Source organism: Chiloscyllium punctatum, chromosome 37 (genome assembly GCF_047496795.1).
Source record: "Chiloscyllium punctatum isolate Juve2018m chromosome 37, sChiPun1.3, whole genome shotgun sequence".
Lineage (NCBI taxonomy): Eukaryota > Metazoa > Chordata > Chondrichthyes > Orectolobiformes > Hemiscylliidae > Chiloscyllium > Chiloscyllium punctatum.
The window spans coordinates 48,150,300-48,165,953 of NC_092775.1; the positions used below are offsets into that span (position 1 = coordinate 48,150,300).

Below are 15,654 nucleotides of genomic sequence, written 5' to 3' on the forward strand. Positions count from 1 at the left end.
CTTCCACACTACCAAGTAGTCTACCATTAGCCCAGTAATCCATCTTTTTATTACTCTTACCAAAGTGAATCACTTCACACTTAGCTACATTGAACTCCATTTGCCACCTTTCTGCCCCGCTCTGCAGCTTCTCTATATCCCGCTGTAACCTGCCATATCCTTCCTCACTGTCTACAACTCCTCCGACTTTCGTATCATCCGCAAACTTGCTCACCCAACCTTCTAACCCTTCCTCCAGGTCATTTATAAAAATGACAAACAGCAATGGTCCCAAAACAGATCCTTGCGGAACACCGCTAGTGACGGCACTCCAAGATGAACCTTTGCCATCAACTACTACCCTCTGTCTTCTTCCAGAGAGCCAATTCCTAATCCAAACCTCCAACTCACCCTCAATGCCATATCTCTGTATTTTCTGCAGTAGCCTACCATGGGGGACCTTATCAAACGCCTTACTAAAATCCATATATACCACATCTACCGCTTTCCCCTCATCTACCTCCTTAGTCACCTTCTCAAAGAATTCAATAAGGTTTGTGAGGCACGACCTGCCCTTCACAAAACCATGCTGACTATCCTTGATCACATTATTCTTATCCAGATGTGCATAAATCCTATCCCTTACGATTCTCTCTAAGACTTTGCCCACAACAGAAGTGAGACTCACTGGCCTATAGTTACTAGGATTATCCCTACTCCCCTTCTTGAACAAGGGAACCACGTTTGCTAGCCTCCAGTCCTCTGGCACTATTCCTGTCGACAAAGAGGACACAAAAATCAAGGCAAATGGCTCTGCAATCTCCTCCCTTGCTTCCCAGAGAATCCTAGGATAAATGCCAGTATGGCTATATAAAAGCCCTTACTAGTGTGGCGGACAAATCTGTGTCCAGGTAGTCCAAAATGGGGCTGCCTTGTCTGTTTTGTGGTGTACCATACTTGTAAGAAAATCCAAGGGGATATGCTCCATAACAATATTACACCAACCCGACAGGCCTGGGGATTTTCAGACACCCAACCTAACAAGATATTCTTTCTTGCTCAGAAAGCGAGGATGTTGAAAAGGCTTTTTTCTTAGGCGCATCTCTAGGGTACACACTGGGCAGGCCAAGAAAAAGAGAGATCATGTCCTTCTACACCCTTGCACCCAAAATCCCCATCATTGTACCTGCCACAGTGTCTACTACAGGACCAGAGACGATGGATAAGAGTGCCCGTATTAACTTTACACTTGGGGCATATTGAAGATATCCTTGGTTGAAACTTTGACAAACGATCCAGAGCCTAGTGGATCTTCACCTGTAAAGCATGGGTCCTATTGCAAATTGATATCTCTTTGCATTTTCCCAAATATCTTCCCATGCTTCTGAGCAGCCCTCAATGCCACACCCTGCAAAGTTGATCGAACTCATTTGAGGGACCGTCCTCAATTGATGATATAAAGTGCTGACTGAAAGTGCACTCTTAGCACTGAGCACCCTTCTCTCTCTGTCAGATTTGTAGGGATCTGTCAGAAGTGTAGGCTTTCTTTGAATAAACTCCTTAACTTGGGGAAAAAAAACAAGAGGTTCCTGCTAGATAGTTCGCATTTCTGCGCTGCCTGATCAAAAGACGACATTGTGTCTCCATCAACAAATCACCTATGCAAGACACATCCCTAGCCACCCAATGTTTGAATCTTGAAACCATCATCCCTGGTTGAAAATATGGTATACTCACTATAGATGTAAGAAAAGCTGTTTTGCCAATATTGCCTTTCCTCTGCCGAATTGCCCTCCATGCTTTTGCAGTATTGATAAATATTGGGTTCTGGCAATATTCCTTAACTATCCTCATTTTGTCCAAAAACAGCAAACTAGTAAGGGGGCAGTTTGCCTGAGAGATTTCGATATCTAACCATATTGAAATAGGGTCTCCACAAGCCAGTCGCTCATGTCAGATAAAAGCGAGTTTAGTTTTTAAAGTCCGGGTGAGCCAATCCCTCACCCCCAGTCTGTGAGGCTATTTCAGTTTAGCTACTTTAATAAGGGGCCACTTATGATGTCAAATAAGAGCCATTCAGTCTCCTGAATGTTTGCTTATCGAAAATCAGAGGGAGCATCTGTATGGGGCACAGTAAATGGAGAATATTCATCTTAATAAGAACTATCCAACCTGACTGAGACCAGAAGCGCCTCCCATCTTTGAAGTTCTTGTTTGATTTTGTGAATAATTGAACAAAATTAGCTTTAAACAACTGATCAAGAACTGGAGTAATGAATATGCCCAAATACATACCCCCCCCCCTCCCCGATCTTTCAAGATCTAGCACCTTTGTAAAACCACCCATACACACAGTCTCTAATTTTGCAAAATTAATCTTGAACCTAAAAAGGTGCCAAACAAGCTGATTCATTGTATCAGGCGAGGCACTGAAGCTGCTGGATTTGACAAAAAATGAGGACATCATCCATGTACAATGAGACATGGAATTTTGACCCCACTTCTGGAGCCAATATATTAGGATCCCTATGAATGGCCTCCGCCAACAGTTCAATCACCAATGCAAAAAGCAATGGCGGAAGGGATCAGCACTGTAGGCTGCCCCTAAAAGTGCTAAAATTGCTTGATTGTACCCCATTGGTGATGACCATAGTGAGAGGGTCACTATAGAGAACCTTTACCCATCTTATAAAGGCTTCACCCAAGCTAAACCGCTCCAGAGTATAGAAAAGGTACAGCCACTCAACTCAGTCAAATGCCTTCCCTGCATCTGGAGAAATCCCCAGTCCCTGTATTGACTGTTGTTGACATGCTTGAATTACATTAAGCAGCCTTGAAGCAGTTTTGGAGGAAATGCAGCCCTTTATGAAGCCCATCTAGTCCTCTTTAACAATAGAAGGTAACAGTTTCCAGCCTTAATGCAAGAGTCTTAGAGAGGATTTTAAAGTCCACATTTAAGAATGAAATGGGCCTGTAAGAAGCACAGTACTCTAGGATGTTCCCTTTTTTTTAAGAATAACTGAAATATTGGCCTCTCTTAGAGATGGTGGGAGGCGAACATGTTGAGCGTCAGGCCTGACAGCAAGCTTATAAATTCCTTATAGAATTCGTTGGGAAGCCCATCAGGACCAGGCGCCTTTCCACTCTGAAGCTTTTTCACAGCCTCCTGCACCTCTTGCTCTGATAAGAGGGCATTGAGAAAGGACTCTGGGGATCACAGTCAGGGCTCCAAATCCTTGAAAAAGGGCTCCATCTTGGCCTGCCCCTCCTCACAACCCTGAGATTGGTATAATTCAGAGTAAAATCTCTGGAATGCTGGCATTAATCTTTTTGGAATCATATGTTAGGTTTCCAGACACTTCCCTAATTGGTGTAATGGCTTGAGGGGCACTGTATTTTTCTGGCGCGATAAGCTAGGTTTGTCACCATACTCCTACAACCTTTGTTTTGCGAAAGTAAGCTCTTTCTTTGCTGTCTTTGTGAGCACAGAATTCAATGCAGTCCACAGTGCCATAATCCTCTGTGGCTTGGCAAACAAGGGCCTGTCAAAGTAAGCCTTCTCGACTGCCTTCAACTGTGTTCAAGAACATGTTGTTGCTCGCCCTTCTGCTTCCTGCTGGCATAGTACGGGATAACTAACCCTCTGGCATAAGCTTTGGCAGTTTCCCAAAGGACAGACTGGCTATTAACTGAACCTGAATTAATGTCTAGAATTCCTTAGAAGTACTCCACAAACTTCTTATCCTAAGGATAAAGGGATCCATTCACCAGTGCCTTAGGCCCACTATAGCATCCTTAATCTTGTTGTGGTTCTGTTCGCCGAGCTGGGAATTTGTCTTGCAAACGTTTCGACCCTGTCTAGGTGACATCCTCAGTGCTTGGGAGCTTCCTGTGAAGCGCTTCTGTGCTGTTTCCTCCAGCATTTATAGTGGCCTGTCTCTGCTGCTTCCGGTTGTCAGTTCGAGCTGTCCACTGTAGTGGCCGGTATGTTGGGTCCAGGTCGATGTGTTTGTTGACACTCTTCCACAGACTCTATCAACAAACACATCGACCTGGATCCAATATACCGGCCACTACAGTGGACAGCTCGAACTGACAACTGGAAGCGGCAGAGAGACAGGCCACTATAAATGCTGGAGGAAACAGCACAGAAGCGCTTCACAGGAGGCTCCCAAGCACTGAGGATGTCACCTAGACAGGGGGCGAAACGTTTGCAAGACAAATTCCCAGCTCGGTGAACAGAACCACAACAACTAGCACCCGAGCTACAAATCTTCTACCAAACTTTGAATCCTTAATCTTAACAGGTACACTGGAGCATGATCAGAGATTGTGTAATATTACACGAAGTGTACAAGATGCCACCAAGTCCAGGGTTGCCATGGGGAGGAGGGGAGGGGGTGTGTGTGCAGAGGGAGGGTGTCAGGGTGGGGGGGGGGGGGGGGGGCGTGGGGAGGGAGGGTGGTGGGGGAGGGGGAGGGAGGGTGGTGGGGCGGGGGAGAGGGAGGGTGGTGGGGCGGGAGTGTGAATTGGGAAAAACAACTGTAAAATCCCTGCCTGTCGGGTGGAGACTCCTCCAGACACCCTCCAACCCTAACTTCACACACAGCTCAACTAATTGTTTAGTTTGTACAGAGGGTATCGGGGGGACCTTTGGGCAAACTGTCTACCATGGGATCCATAAGGCAGTTAAAATCTCCCCCTCTAATGATATGCCGGGACTCGAGACTGTTCAATTTGGAGAACGCATTTACCAAAAATTTGAGGGGATGGGGCGGAGGGCAGTAAACATTTAACACAGCATATTCTTCCCCATTTATCAGGGCTTTGAGGATTAGAAACCTCCCATGTGTGTCTTTAACACACTCTAGTAACTTAAATGGGAGATTCCTCCTGACCAATATAGCCACTCCACTACTTCTGGTATTAAAAGATGAAAGGTAAACCTGATCAAAGCCATTCTGATTTCAGATGCTCCCTATCATCCAAGTGTGTCTCCTGTAACAAATCAATAGCCACCTTCTCCTTTCTAAGACTCAAAAATACCTTTTTTCCTCCTAATTGGTGAGTGTTCTAGGTACACCATGTAATCAAGTCATTAGCCATAACCTTCTCCAGCGAAGGTGAACTTGAATTCCAAATCGCTCAGCCTTAGTGTTGCAAGATACTTCGAACATAAAATCTACATAAACTAAAACCACCACAGTTAACAAACCTACAAAGCTATCAAAGACTATGTACAAAAAAAAAACAAAAAACAAACCAACAAATAAAGCAGCAATTGTCCTGGTTCCCCCCCCCACCAAACATACCCAAACAACACTACTATTTGTACATACTAAATTGTTCAGATTAAGTTAATTTGTCCACAAAGTCTCTTGCCTTCTCTGTGTTAAAGTGGTATACAGATCCATCTAAGATGATCCGAAGCACTGCGGGATACCTCAGAGTACTGGATCCCTAGCTCCCTCAGTCTTTTCTGGATGCTGTCATAGGATTGTCTTTTCCGGATCACCACCACTGAATTCCTGGAAGAATGTGATCTGAGAGCCCTTGTAAACTAGGGCCTTAGGATCCTTCCCATGTATTCTGGAAGCTTCCATGATTCTCTCCTTATCTCTGTAGTGATGAAACCAGGACAAGGACGTTGGTCCAAATTTGACCTCCATGCAGTGACCCGGTGAGCCCCCTCAATGTTCAACCTCCTCATTCCAGCCTCCAAGTTAAGGAATTTCAGCAACCAGTCCTGAATAAATTCTACCAGTCGCTCACTTTTCTTACCTTTTGGGCAGCCTGATGATCTGAATATTTTTTCTCCTGCCTCTGTTCTCGAGGTCATCAACCTAGACAAGCAAATTACGTACCTGTGTCTCAAGGGCCTGGATCCTATCCATGGAGGAATCAGTATCAGCTTCCACCACTGTGACCCTGCGTTCTACCTCATCAGTCCTTTTCTCCAGGTCTCCCAGCTCTTCACATTGTGTTCATGCTTCTGAAGCATGATAGAGATCGGGGCCAGCTTCTCCTCTATCTGCTTGCCCAACATCTTGTGAGACCTGGTAGGACATAGAGTCCGAGGATCTTGCAGGCCGGGCCGCAGGCTCTGCCTGCCTTCTTCGGCATCCCTAGATGGTGAAACTGAGGTAAGTTGCTCTCTGACAGTTTCCTAGGACTCCACAACCTTTTCAGAGTCCAAGGATATCACACTGATCTGGGTAGGACTCTTTAAAACTTCGTCCTGCTTTCGCTGTGGTGTGGAGCTTTGCAGCGTGATCTTGGATTCCCCCTGCTTCATATTGTTGAAGATAACGTTTTGAATAAACAAATGCAATTGATCATATTCATTGCTGTTTCATTTATTTGATTTGGGTATTTGGTCAATGTATTCCAAGTATCTTTTTTGAGTTTTTAATTAAATACACCTAAACTTTCAACTACCATCTTCCTGACGGTGCATTGGTGGAATTTTGGACATGATCGATGGAGTCAGTAGAATTGTTAGAAGTTTCATTTGAATTGTAATTAATGATCAATTTGTTAGATCTATCTTTGGAAGCTTTTCTGCAGGTAAATAGTGATGATAATCGATATGAATAACCCACAAGCATCAGATGAATAAGCTTCTTTGCATGTGTTTCAGCCACATGGTCATTTTGTCCACCCTTGCAGTAAAGTTGAGCATCTTGTCAGACTTTATTAACTGATGGCAATCAATGCAGTTTAGTATATTTAAGGTTTTTTTTATAAAGAGGTTAGGTGGCATTAGATTGGCTCTAAAGCTGCTGTGAAATGCCAGTTCTATTTGAAAGCAATGGACCTGCTGCGGGATCATTTGGAAACCTTGACGGAACAACTCTGCACCTTTTGCTATTATGGTATAGTTTCAAACTATTATCGCTAATGATTTTGTTTGTAAAATAGAGATGTAAATTAGTTTTTACTAGGAATAATAATTTCTTCCTACTCTTCTGACTTATAAAATGCTTTCTTTATTTAAGATAAGTTTTCTGATATTTGAAGAGGAGCATCTTAGCAGTAACACTTCAGTGAGGTTTGCCATTTTTTATGGGAACAGGTTTTTCACCCTTTTTAAATTCCATTGGGCTTGATTATGCCAGCTTAATGGGCAGGCGATTTCCCCAAACAAGAATGCATTAGCAACGCATGTATCCTATACTGCCTGGGTTTTTTTCTATTCATTTTGTGGGATGTGGATGTCGTAGGCTGGCCAGCATTTTTTTTATTATTGCCCATCCCTAGTTGACCATGAGAAGATGGTGGTGAGCTGCCGCCTTGAACCGCTGCAGTCCACCTGCTGTGGGTTGACCCACAATGCCATTAGGGAAGAAATTCCAGGATTTTGACCCAGCAACAGTGAAGGAATGGTGATATATTTCCAAGTCAGGATGGTAAGTGGCTTAGACGAGAACTTGAAAGCTGTGCTGTTCCCATATATCTGCTGCCCTTATCCTTTGAGATGGAAGTGGTCATAGAGTTGTAGAGATATACAGCACAGAAACAACTCGTCCATGTTGACCAGATATCCCAACCCAATCTAGACCCACCTGCCAGCACCTGGCCCATATCCCTCCGAGCCCTTCCTATTCATATACTCATCCAAATGCCTTTTTAAATGTTGCAATTGTACCAGCCTCCAGCACTTCCTCTGGCAGCTCATTCCATGCACGTACCATCCTCCTGAGTGAAACAGTTGCCCCTTAGGTCTCTTTTATATGTCCCCCCTCTCACCCTAAACCTATACCCTCTAGTTCTGGACTCCCCCCACCCCAGGGAAGCATGTCCCTTGTGATTTTATAAACCTCCTATAACGTCACCCCTCCACCTCCGATGTTCCAAAAACAGCCCTAGCCTATTCAACCTCTCCCTATAGCTAAGATCCTCCAACCCTGGCAACATCCTTGTAAATCTTTTCTGAATCCTTTCAAGTTTCACAACATCTTTCCGATAGGAAGGAGACCAGAATTGCACACAATATTACAGTGGCCTAACCAATGTCCTGTATAGCCGCAACATGACCTCCCAACTCATGTACTCAATACTCTGACCAATAAAGGAAAGCATATCTAACGGCTCCTTCATTATCCTATCTACCTGTGACACCACTTTAAAGGAGCAATGGTCGTCTGTTTGGGAGGTGCTGTCAGAGGATCTTTGGTGAATTTCTGCAATGCATCTTGTAGATAGTAATCACTTCTGGTGTAGGGAGTGGATGTGGTGCCAATCAAGTAGACTGCTTTGACCTGGATGGTGTCAAGCTTCTTGGTGTTGTTAGGGCTGCATTCATTCAGGCAAGTGGGGGATATTCCATCACACTCCTGACTTATGCCTTATAGATTGTGGACAGGTTTTGGAGAGTCAGGAGGTGAGTTACTCGCTACAGAATTCCTAGCCTGTGACCTGCTCTTGTCGCCACTGCATTTATTGGTTGAATTTGATAAGTGATAACTCCAGGTTGTTGATAGTGAGGGATTTAGTGATGGTAACAACATTGAATGTCAAGGGGCAGTGGTTAGATTGTCTCTTGTTAGTGATGGTCACAGCCTGGCATTTGTGGAGCAAATGTTACTTGCCACTTGTCAGCCCAAGGCTGGATGTTGTCCAGATCTTTTTGCATTTGGTTGCGGACTGCTTCAGTGTCTGTGGAGTCGCAAGTGTTACTCAACTTTGTGCAATCATCAGCGAATATCCCCAATTCTGAACTTTTTGGAGGGCAGGTCATTGATGAAGCAGCTGAAGAAAGTTGGGCCTAGACACTTCCTTGAGGAATCCCTGCAACGATGTCCTGGAGCTGAGAAGACTGACCTTCAACAACCACGACCATCTTCCTATGTGTCAGGTATGACTGTAACCACTGGAGAGTTACTTTGCTCTTGTTCTTGTGATGCATTTAAAGTATTTACAAAACCAATTACATGCTGAACAGACTTTTATATAGCTTAGGTGATCATTTTATGCTATACCCAAGTTAATTTAAATTTATCTCCTTCCAGTGATCTGATTTATTCTTCACCATATTTATATACTTGATGTTTGCCAATGGTTCTTCAAGATTATCCATCAAATTGTTATACATCTTTCATTAGATACTTGGATTTATTTTGCAATCAAACAAGAATAGCACCAGAAGACTGGAGGACAGCAAATGTTGTTCCCTTGTTCAGGAAGCAGGGTAGAGACAACCCTGGTAATTATAGACCAGTGAGTCTTACTTCACTTGTGGGTAAAGTGTTAAAAGTTATGAGAGAGGGGAATTATAATCCTCTCGATAGGAATAAGCTGATTAGGGATAGTCAACGCTGTTTGTGAAGGGTAGGTCGTGCCTCACAAACCTTAGAGTTCTTTGAGAAGATAACCAAATAGGTGGATGAGGATAGAGCAGTTAATGTGGTGTATGTGGATTTCAGTAAGGCATTTGATAAGGTTCTCCATGGTAGGCTACTGCACAAAATACGGAGGCATGAGGTTGAGAGTGATGTAGTGGTTTGGATCAGAAATTGGATAGCTGAAAGAAGACAGAGGGTGGTGGTTGATGGGAAATGTTCATCCTGGAGTTGAGGCTGCAAGGATCTGTTTTGGGTCCACTGCTATTTTTATAAACGACGTGGATGAGAGCATAGAAGGATGGGTTAGTAAATTTGTGACAAGACTAAGGTCAGTACAGTTGTGGATCGTGCCGAAGGATGTTTTAGGTTACAGAAGGACATAGATAAGCAGCAGAGCTGGGCTGAGAGATGGCAAATGGAGTTTAATGCAGAAAAAATGTGAGGTGATTCATTTTGGAAGGAGTAACAGGAATGCAGAGTACTGGGCTAATGATAAGACTCTTCGTAGTGTAGATGAGCAGAGAGATTTCGGTGTCCATGTACATTGATCCCTCAAAGTTGCCACCCAGGTTGATAGGGCTCTTAAAGGCATGCGTTGTGTTAGCTTTTATTAGTAGAAGGATTGTGTTTTGGAGCCATGAGATCGTGCTGCAACTGTACAAAACTCTAGTGCGACCGTACTTGGAGTGTTGCGTGCAGATCTGATCATTGTATTATAAGAAGGATGTGGAAGCTTTGGAAATGGTTCAGAGGAGATTTACTAGTATGTTGCCTGGTATGGCAGGAAGGTCTTATGAGGAAAGGCTGAAGACTTGAGGCTGTTTTCGTTAGAGAGGAGGAGATTGGGAGGTGACTTAATTGAGACATAAGATCATCAGAAGGTTAGATCGGGTGGACAGTGAGAGTCTTTTTCCGAGAATGGTGATGGCTAGCACAAGGGGGCATAGCTTCAAATTGAGAGGTAATAGATACAGGACAAGTGTCAGGTAGTTGTTTTACTCAGTTGTGCGGACATAGAACGCACTGTCTGCAACTTTTGTAGACTCGCCAACTTTCATGGGCATTTAAATGGTCATTGTATAGGTATATGGACGAAAATGGAACAGTGTAGATTAGATGGGTTTCAGATTGGTTTCACAGGTCAGTGCAATATAGAGGGCCAAAGGGCCTGTACTGCACTGTAATATTCTATGTTCAACCACATTTCTGGAATGATCATGTTTTCCTTTAGATTATTAAACTTACCTCCTTGAAGTTAGACAAGGCTCACAGAAAGAATTTATAGTTTCAAGAGGTTTTCTACACACGCAACCATTTCTGTGGACTGACTTGTGTAGTACCTTGCACAATCTCAGGATATCCTGAGATTCTGGCTAAATAAACACTTCTGAAATGTTGTTCGCCATTATGACATAGGAAATATAGCAGCTTATTGGTATGCACTTTCGTTAAAATGAACTAGGTATTCTCTTCTAATGGTGTTGGTAGAGCATTAAAGGTTGAGGACATCAGGTTCAAAATTCATATACTCTTCAAAATACTACTGCAGCATTTACTCAAGGTAGGACTTAGTTCTGCATGGGCAAGTGAGATTCACATAGTGCTTTTTGCAGTCATTGTATGTCTTTACAATCCATGAAGTGCAATCGACAGCAGTTACCATTGTAATCTAGGGAGAAAGTATGAGTAATTTGTACCCAGAGTTGTTTGTTATTTGTTTCTCAAAGAACAGTAAGGTAATGATTGGATACTCTTAGATATTGATTCAGCGAGAAATATTTTTCAGAGCACTGGGGATAACTCCCCTGCTGTTCTTCAAAATAGTGAAATGGGATTTTTACATTCACCCAAGCAAATAGATGGGGCTTCAGTTTAACATTCATCTAAAAGTTGACACCAGCAACAATACAGCACTCCTGCATTACTTACTGGAGTGATGGTCTTGGTATTTGTAGTTAAGCCTAGAGTGATTCAGGTAAGAAATATGTGGAGCCACAATTAATACTTGGTACAGTAAATCTAATGCCTAGACTTAATTCTATTTATCTAGTCTTGCAAGATCACTCTCACTTATGCACTTGACTGCTGTGAAGTAAAATAAATTGACTGTTACATTACATTAGTGATTGTATTTAGCTGTTCAGTTGCAAGTCATTGACTTGATGTGACAGCAAAACATTTAAGTTTTAACAATTCATCAATATACTTTAATATTTTTGTTTTTGCTCAATGAATGTAATTTTTAAAAAGAATTACTTACCAAACACTTGATATCCGTCCCTTTACTCACCCTAATTCCTGTTCACCTGTTATCTCTATTCTCCATTAGTCTCTAATGGCCCCAAACTGAAAACATCTCATTTCAAAAAATTATCTTATTCATTTTTCTCCATGGACTAGAATCCTTTTATCTCTGTAGTTTCCAGCCTTGTCTGTTTTGCTGCAGTTTTGAGTGTTGACATTTTTATTGTTCTACATTGACCATGTTTTTGGTTGCTTATACTTTATCCTATCTGCTTCCCTGTTTCTCCTCCTCAAGACATTCCTTAAACTGAACTCTTTGACAAAGCTTTAGTGACCTATCAGAATTCCTAATTGTAGAACACTGTAGGTTTTATGGGTAACACTTCTGAAGTGCCTAAGAATGTTTTTAACTTTATTAAAATCTCAAGTTATAAATGAAAGTTGTAATTAATGTGCAGGAAATATGTATCACTTTCATATTTGTGTACTGAGCCTTTTTAACTTGATTTCTACAAAACATCCATGTTTCAAATATTAGTACATTTACAACTTGTGTGAAACTTGTAGTTCACGTCAAACTGCAAGTTGCTGTGATCTTTTAAAATGTACAGAATACAAGTTGAGTATAACTTGTTGAAAGTTGTTCTAGCTATAATTGTGTCTCCTATTGAAAATGATGTGTTTTGCCACTAGGTGTCACATTCTGCAAGTTAATAGATTTTGTCTCTGGTTTTATAGATTTGACTTTGTGGCTGTACTCATTCTTTATTGAAGACGAGGAAACCAATTTCGATGGGAAGCATCTAAGGCAGTTTAAAGTGTATTTTGAATCCTTAATAAAAACATCTACAATTTCTTATTTTAAATGGGATCTGTACCTCATTGCATTGTGTTGGAGGGGACATAAGTTACATAATGGAGAAGGCATATACAGGAATAATTTCAAAAATAAATTACTGTTTACGTTAGAATCTGGATTATCCGAATAAGATGGGCAGGACGTACCTTTGGATAATTGATCGTTCAGATAATCGATCTGATCATAAACAAGCAGTAATTTAAGTGTCGGTTATCCGAACATTTCTCAATTTTCCAGCAATGCACACCATAATGCCGTTTAACTGATTACTGCTTATTTACAGTAGATCAGTTATTTACGTGCCGGTTATTGAACATTTCTCGGTTATGCAGCAATGCATGCATTTATTAGCTGCTAACTGAATGCTAAGTTGCCTAATACCATTTTTACAGGATCTTGAGATCTTGTATGGATAATCTGAAATTTGGATTATTGATGTTTGGATAATCGAGGTTGTGCTGTACCTATATATTTTTCAGTTGCATGAGGATTTTGACTTCTGATATTTTTTTTAAAACAAGGAGTTCTTGCAATGAACTGTCCTTTTAAAAATCTTGTTGGTAATGTTTTGTTAATATTCCTGTAATGTTGTGGAAGATTCAGCTTTTCCATCTTGTGCAGTTTATTGTTTTATTTACAGTTTCATATGTACCAGCGGATCAATACCATTCAAATCTTTCTCACTTTTAAAAATGAGTAACTCTTTTTGAATGTAGTCAAACTTCATAAGTGAATCTTATTGCGAATTATTTTTTTGGAAATGTTTCAGTGCATGGTGGAAGAGTCCTGTTATGTTTAATATCAGTTTTGGCTGACATACTTAAGTAACTGGAATCCATTCCCTTGTGCCAGTGAATTGAGGAGAAGCTTAACATTTGAACAGAATAGTGGCATATTTTGAATATGATGTAGATTTGTGGGCAGCCTTGCTATTCATATTGGATAATTATCTGCTCTGTAAATTACAGATGAAATTTTAAATACTACAGCACCAGAGAGGAAGACTATGAAATCAATATTCTCTGTAACAAATTTAACAAGACCAAATATTGGTACAATTTTTTAGTACTTGCAGAAGAAAAAAAAATTGCTTTATGCCCTATATACACTGGTTTTGAAAGTAAGCATGGAATTCAGCACATGTCTTGGATTTGGTAAATCTTTCCTGGCGATTACTTAGCACACCAGATGGAAGTTTATTCACATTATTTTTCGAGAAAGAAAAGAGGCAGTTCAGGCCTAAATCAAAATACTATGCAGTAAATATCCAGGCTCTGCACAATGACATAATTATGGTGGAACCTCCATTAACCATTGAATAGAGGTAAAAGACTAGCCATGAAAAAGCTAGTTGCTGCAAATTTTGAAAGCGTTATGGAATTTGTCATTTGTTAATATAAATAAATGCCAGTGTGCAATGTTTAATGCTCTTGCAGACACCCCCAGCTCCTTAATTTTGCAGCCCAAAGAACACTACCTTCACAATCCTCTGTACCTGCTTTCAATGCAAATGTCAACTAGGGGGCTATTGATGAAATTTCATGCTCTGGGAAACCATATGCAACACACTAATTTTAAGAGTTCTGACTCCTTGAAAATGGATAATTGATGTTCCACCATATATCCTGAAACAGCTTTCTGTTATGAAAGCATTGGTTATCCTTGTAAATGAACCTAAAACTTGATATCTAAACTTGTACCACCTTAATATAGTTTGAAGAAAAACTGAAAATTTAGAATACCTGGGTAGGTATAACGAAAGTGTTGAGCCTGAATTGCAATTGTATTTTGTTGCTAGCTGAACTCCACTCCAGTCACCGGTTGCATTTTGTTTTGGTTTATTAGTTGGAGGTAAGGTTACCTTCTCTGCACTGTTTCTGCACTTATTATCACAATGTAAATGTGAATTTGCCTTTTATGTTCACCATCACTCACCAAAATTACTTTGCCTGTAGGAAGTTGGGTTTCTTCCTCGTTTCTGTTGATTGTGAGAATGGGTTGTCCAGGTTCAAGCTTTTTAAATGATAGCCACTGAAATGTCCTAAATCTTGCAGCTCAGCTAAAATTACTCCTAAGTAAGGCTAATGAAGCACTTTGTTGATTAGTATCTAAAAGGCTTAACTCTGCTCATTAGTTATGTTGGTGGAAAGGAAGTTGTACTTCAGCTTCATAGCTGAGATCCATCTGAGGCATATACTTCTCTTCAAAACTCCCTTGTATTGTAATTACCTAATGTGCTTCATATCCATATCCTTGAGTATCAATACAAGGGCAAGTGTTCTCAGCTGTCAAATTTTTAAGGAAAAAGAATATGATAGTGGTATTTCATTTATTAACCTGGTCAAAACCATACATAGTATTTGGTAGCTATGGGCTTAAAACTCTCAACTACTGAGATGCAAGAAATACCGTTTATTGTCAATATTAGTTTAATAACAATGTCAATTTTTGATTGTAACTATTTTAAACTATATGATTATAAATATTACAGTTACTCAAAAAGTACATCCAACACCAAAAGTTACAACTCCAAAACCTGTGTCTGGTGCACCTAAAAGAGCTGCAATGGTGGGAAATGGAGATGCACAGGTTGCAGAACTAGCTCAACAGGTAACTAAAATCTCTGCCTTTTATAACTCTTAAGTGACTGGTATGGTTTAGTTAATTGGTATGATTTAATTTGATTTAAATTGCCTCTCAACAGCGAAATACTACAGATGCTGGAAATCTGAAATACAAACAAAAAGTGCTAGAGCAAGTCAGTAGGTGTGGCAATATCTTTTGAGAAAAAGAGTGAACATTTTGAGTCCAATATAGCTCCTCTTCTGAACCGCAGTTCAAATCCTGCTGACTTTCTGCAGTATTTTGTTTTTGTTTTCAAATGTCATGAGTGGATATCTCATTTTTCTTGAACCTGAGCACAAGGATTCAGGATTTGAAGCACAGGACGCAACTGTAAGAAAACTGATTTCTCACTAACTTTACAATATTGAAAGCTTTACCAAGATGACATCAGCAGACACTACATATTCATCCAATTCAATTTTATGCTACTTCAAAGAATGTGAAAGATATCGAACCTGTCTTGAGTTCCATCTAAGATTCTATATCAGCTTTGAACATGGATGGTTCTCTTGCATTTAGATGTTGAATAATCCTGTTCGGGCAATTACTTTTTAAAAAAAAGTCTCCTTACTTAGCTGCTACAAGAGTGATATATTACATTTC

The 15,654-nt window shown here is 40.8% G+C and overlaps 1 protein-coding gene across 2 annotated transcripts in view; it reads left to right on the plus strand.

The window, feature by feature from the left end:
* Positions 1-15,654, plus strand: part of LOC140463088 (microtubule-associated protein RP/EB family member 1-like) — an 85,486-nt gene that overhangs the window by 45,751 nt on the left and 24,081 nt on the right. For both annotated transcript variants that reach the window (XM_072556797.1, XM_072556798.1), the window contains exon 5: positions 14,918-15,036. In XM_072556797.1, coding sequence (XP_072412898.1) covers positions 14,918-15,036 — 119 coding nt within the window. The remainder of the gene's footprint in view (positions 1-14,917; positions 15,037-15,654) is intronic.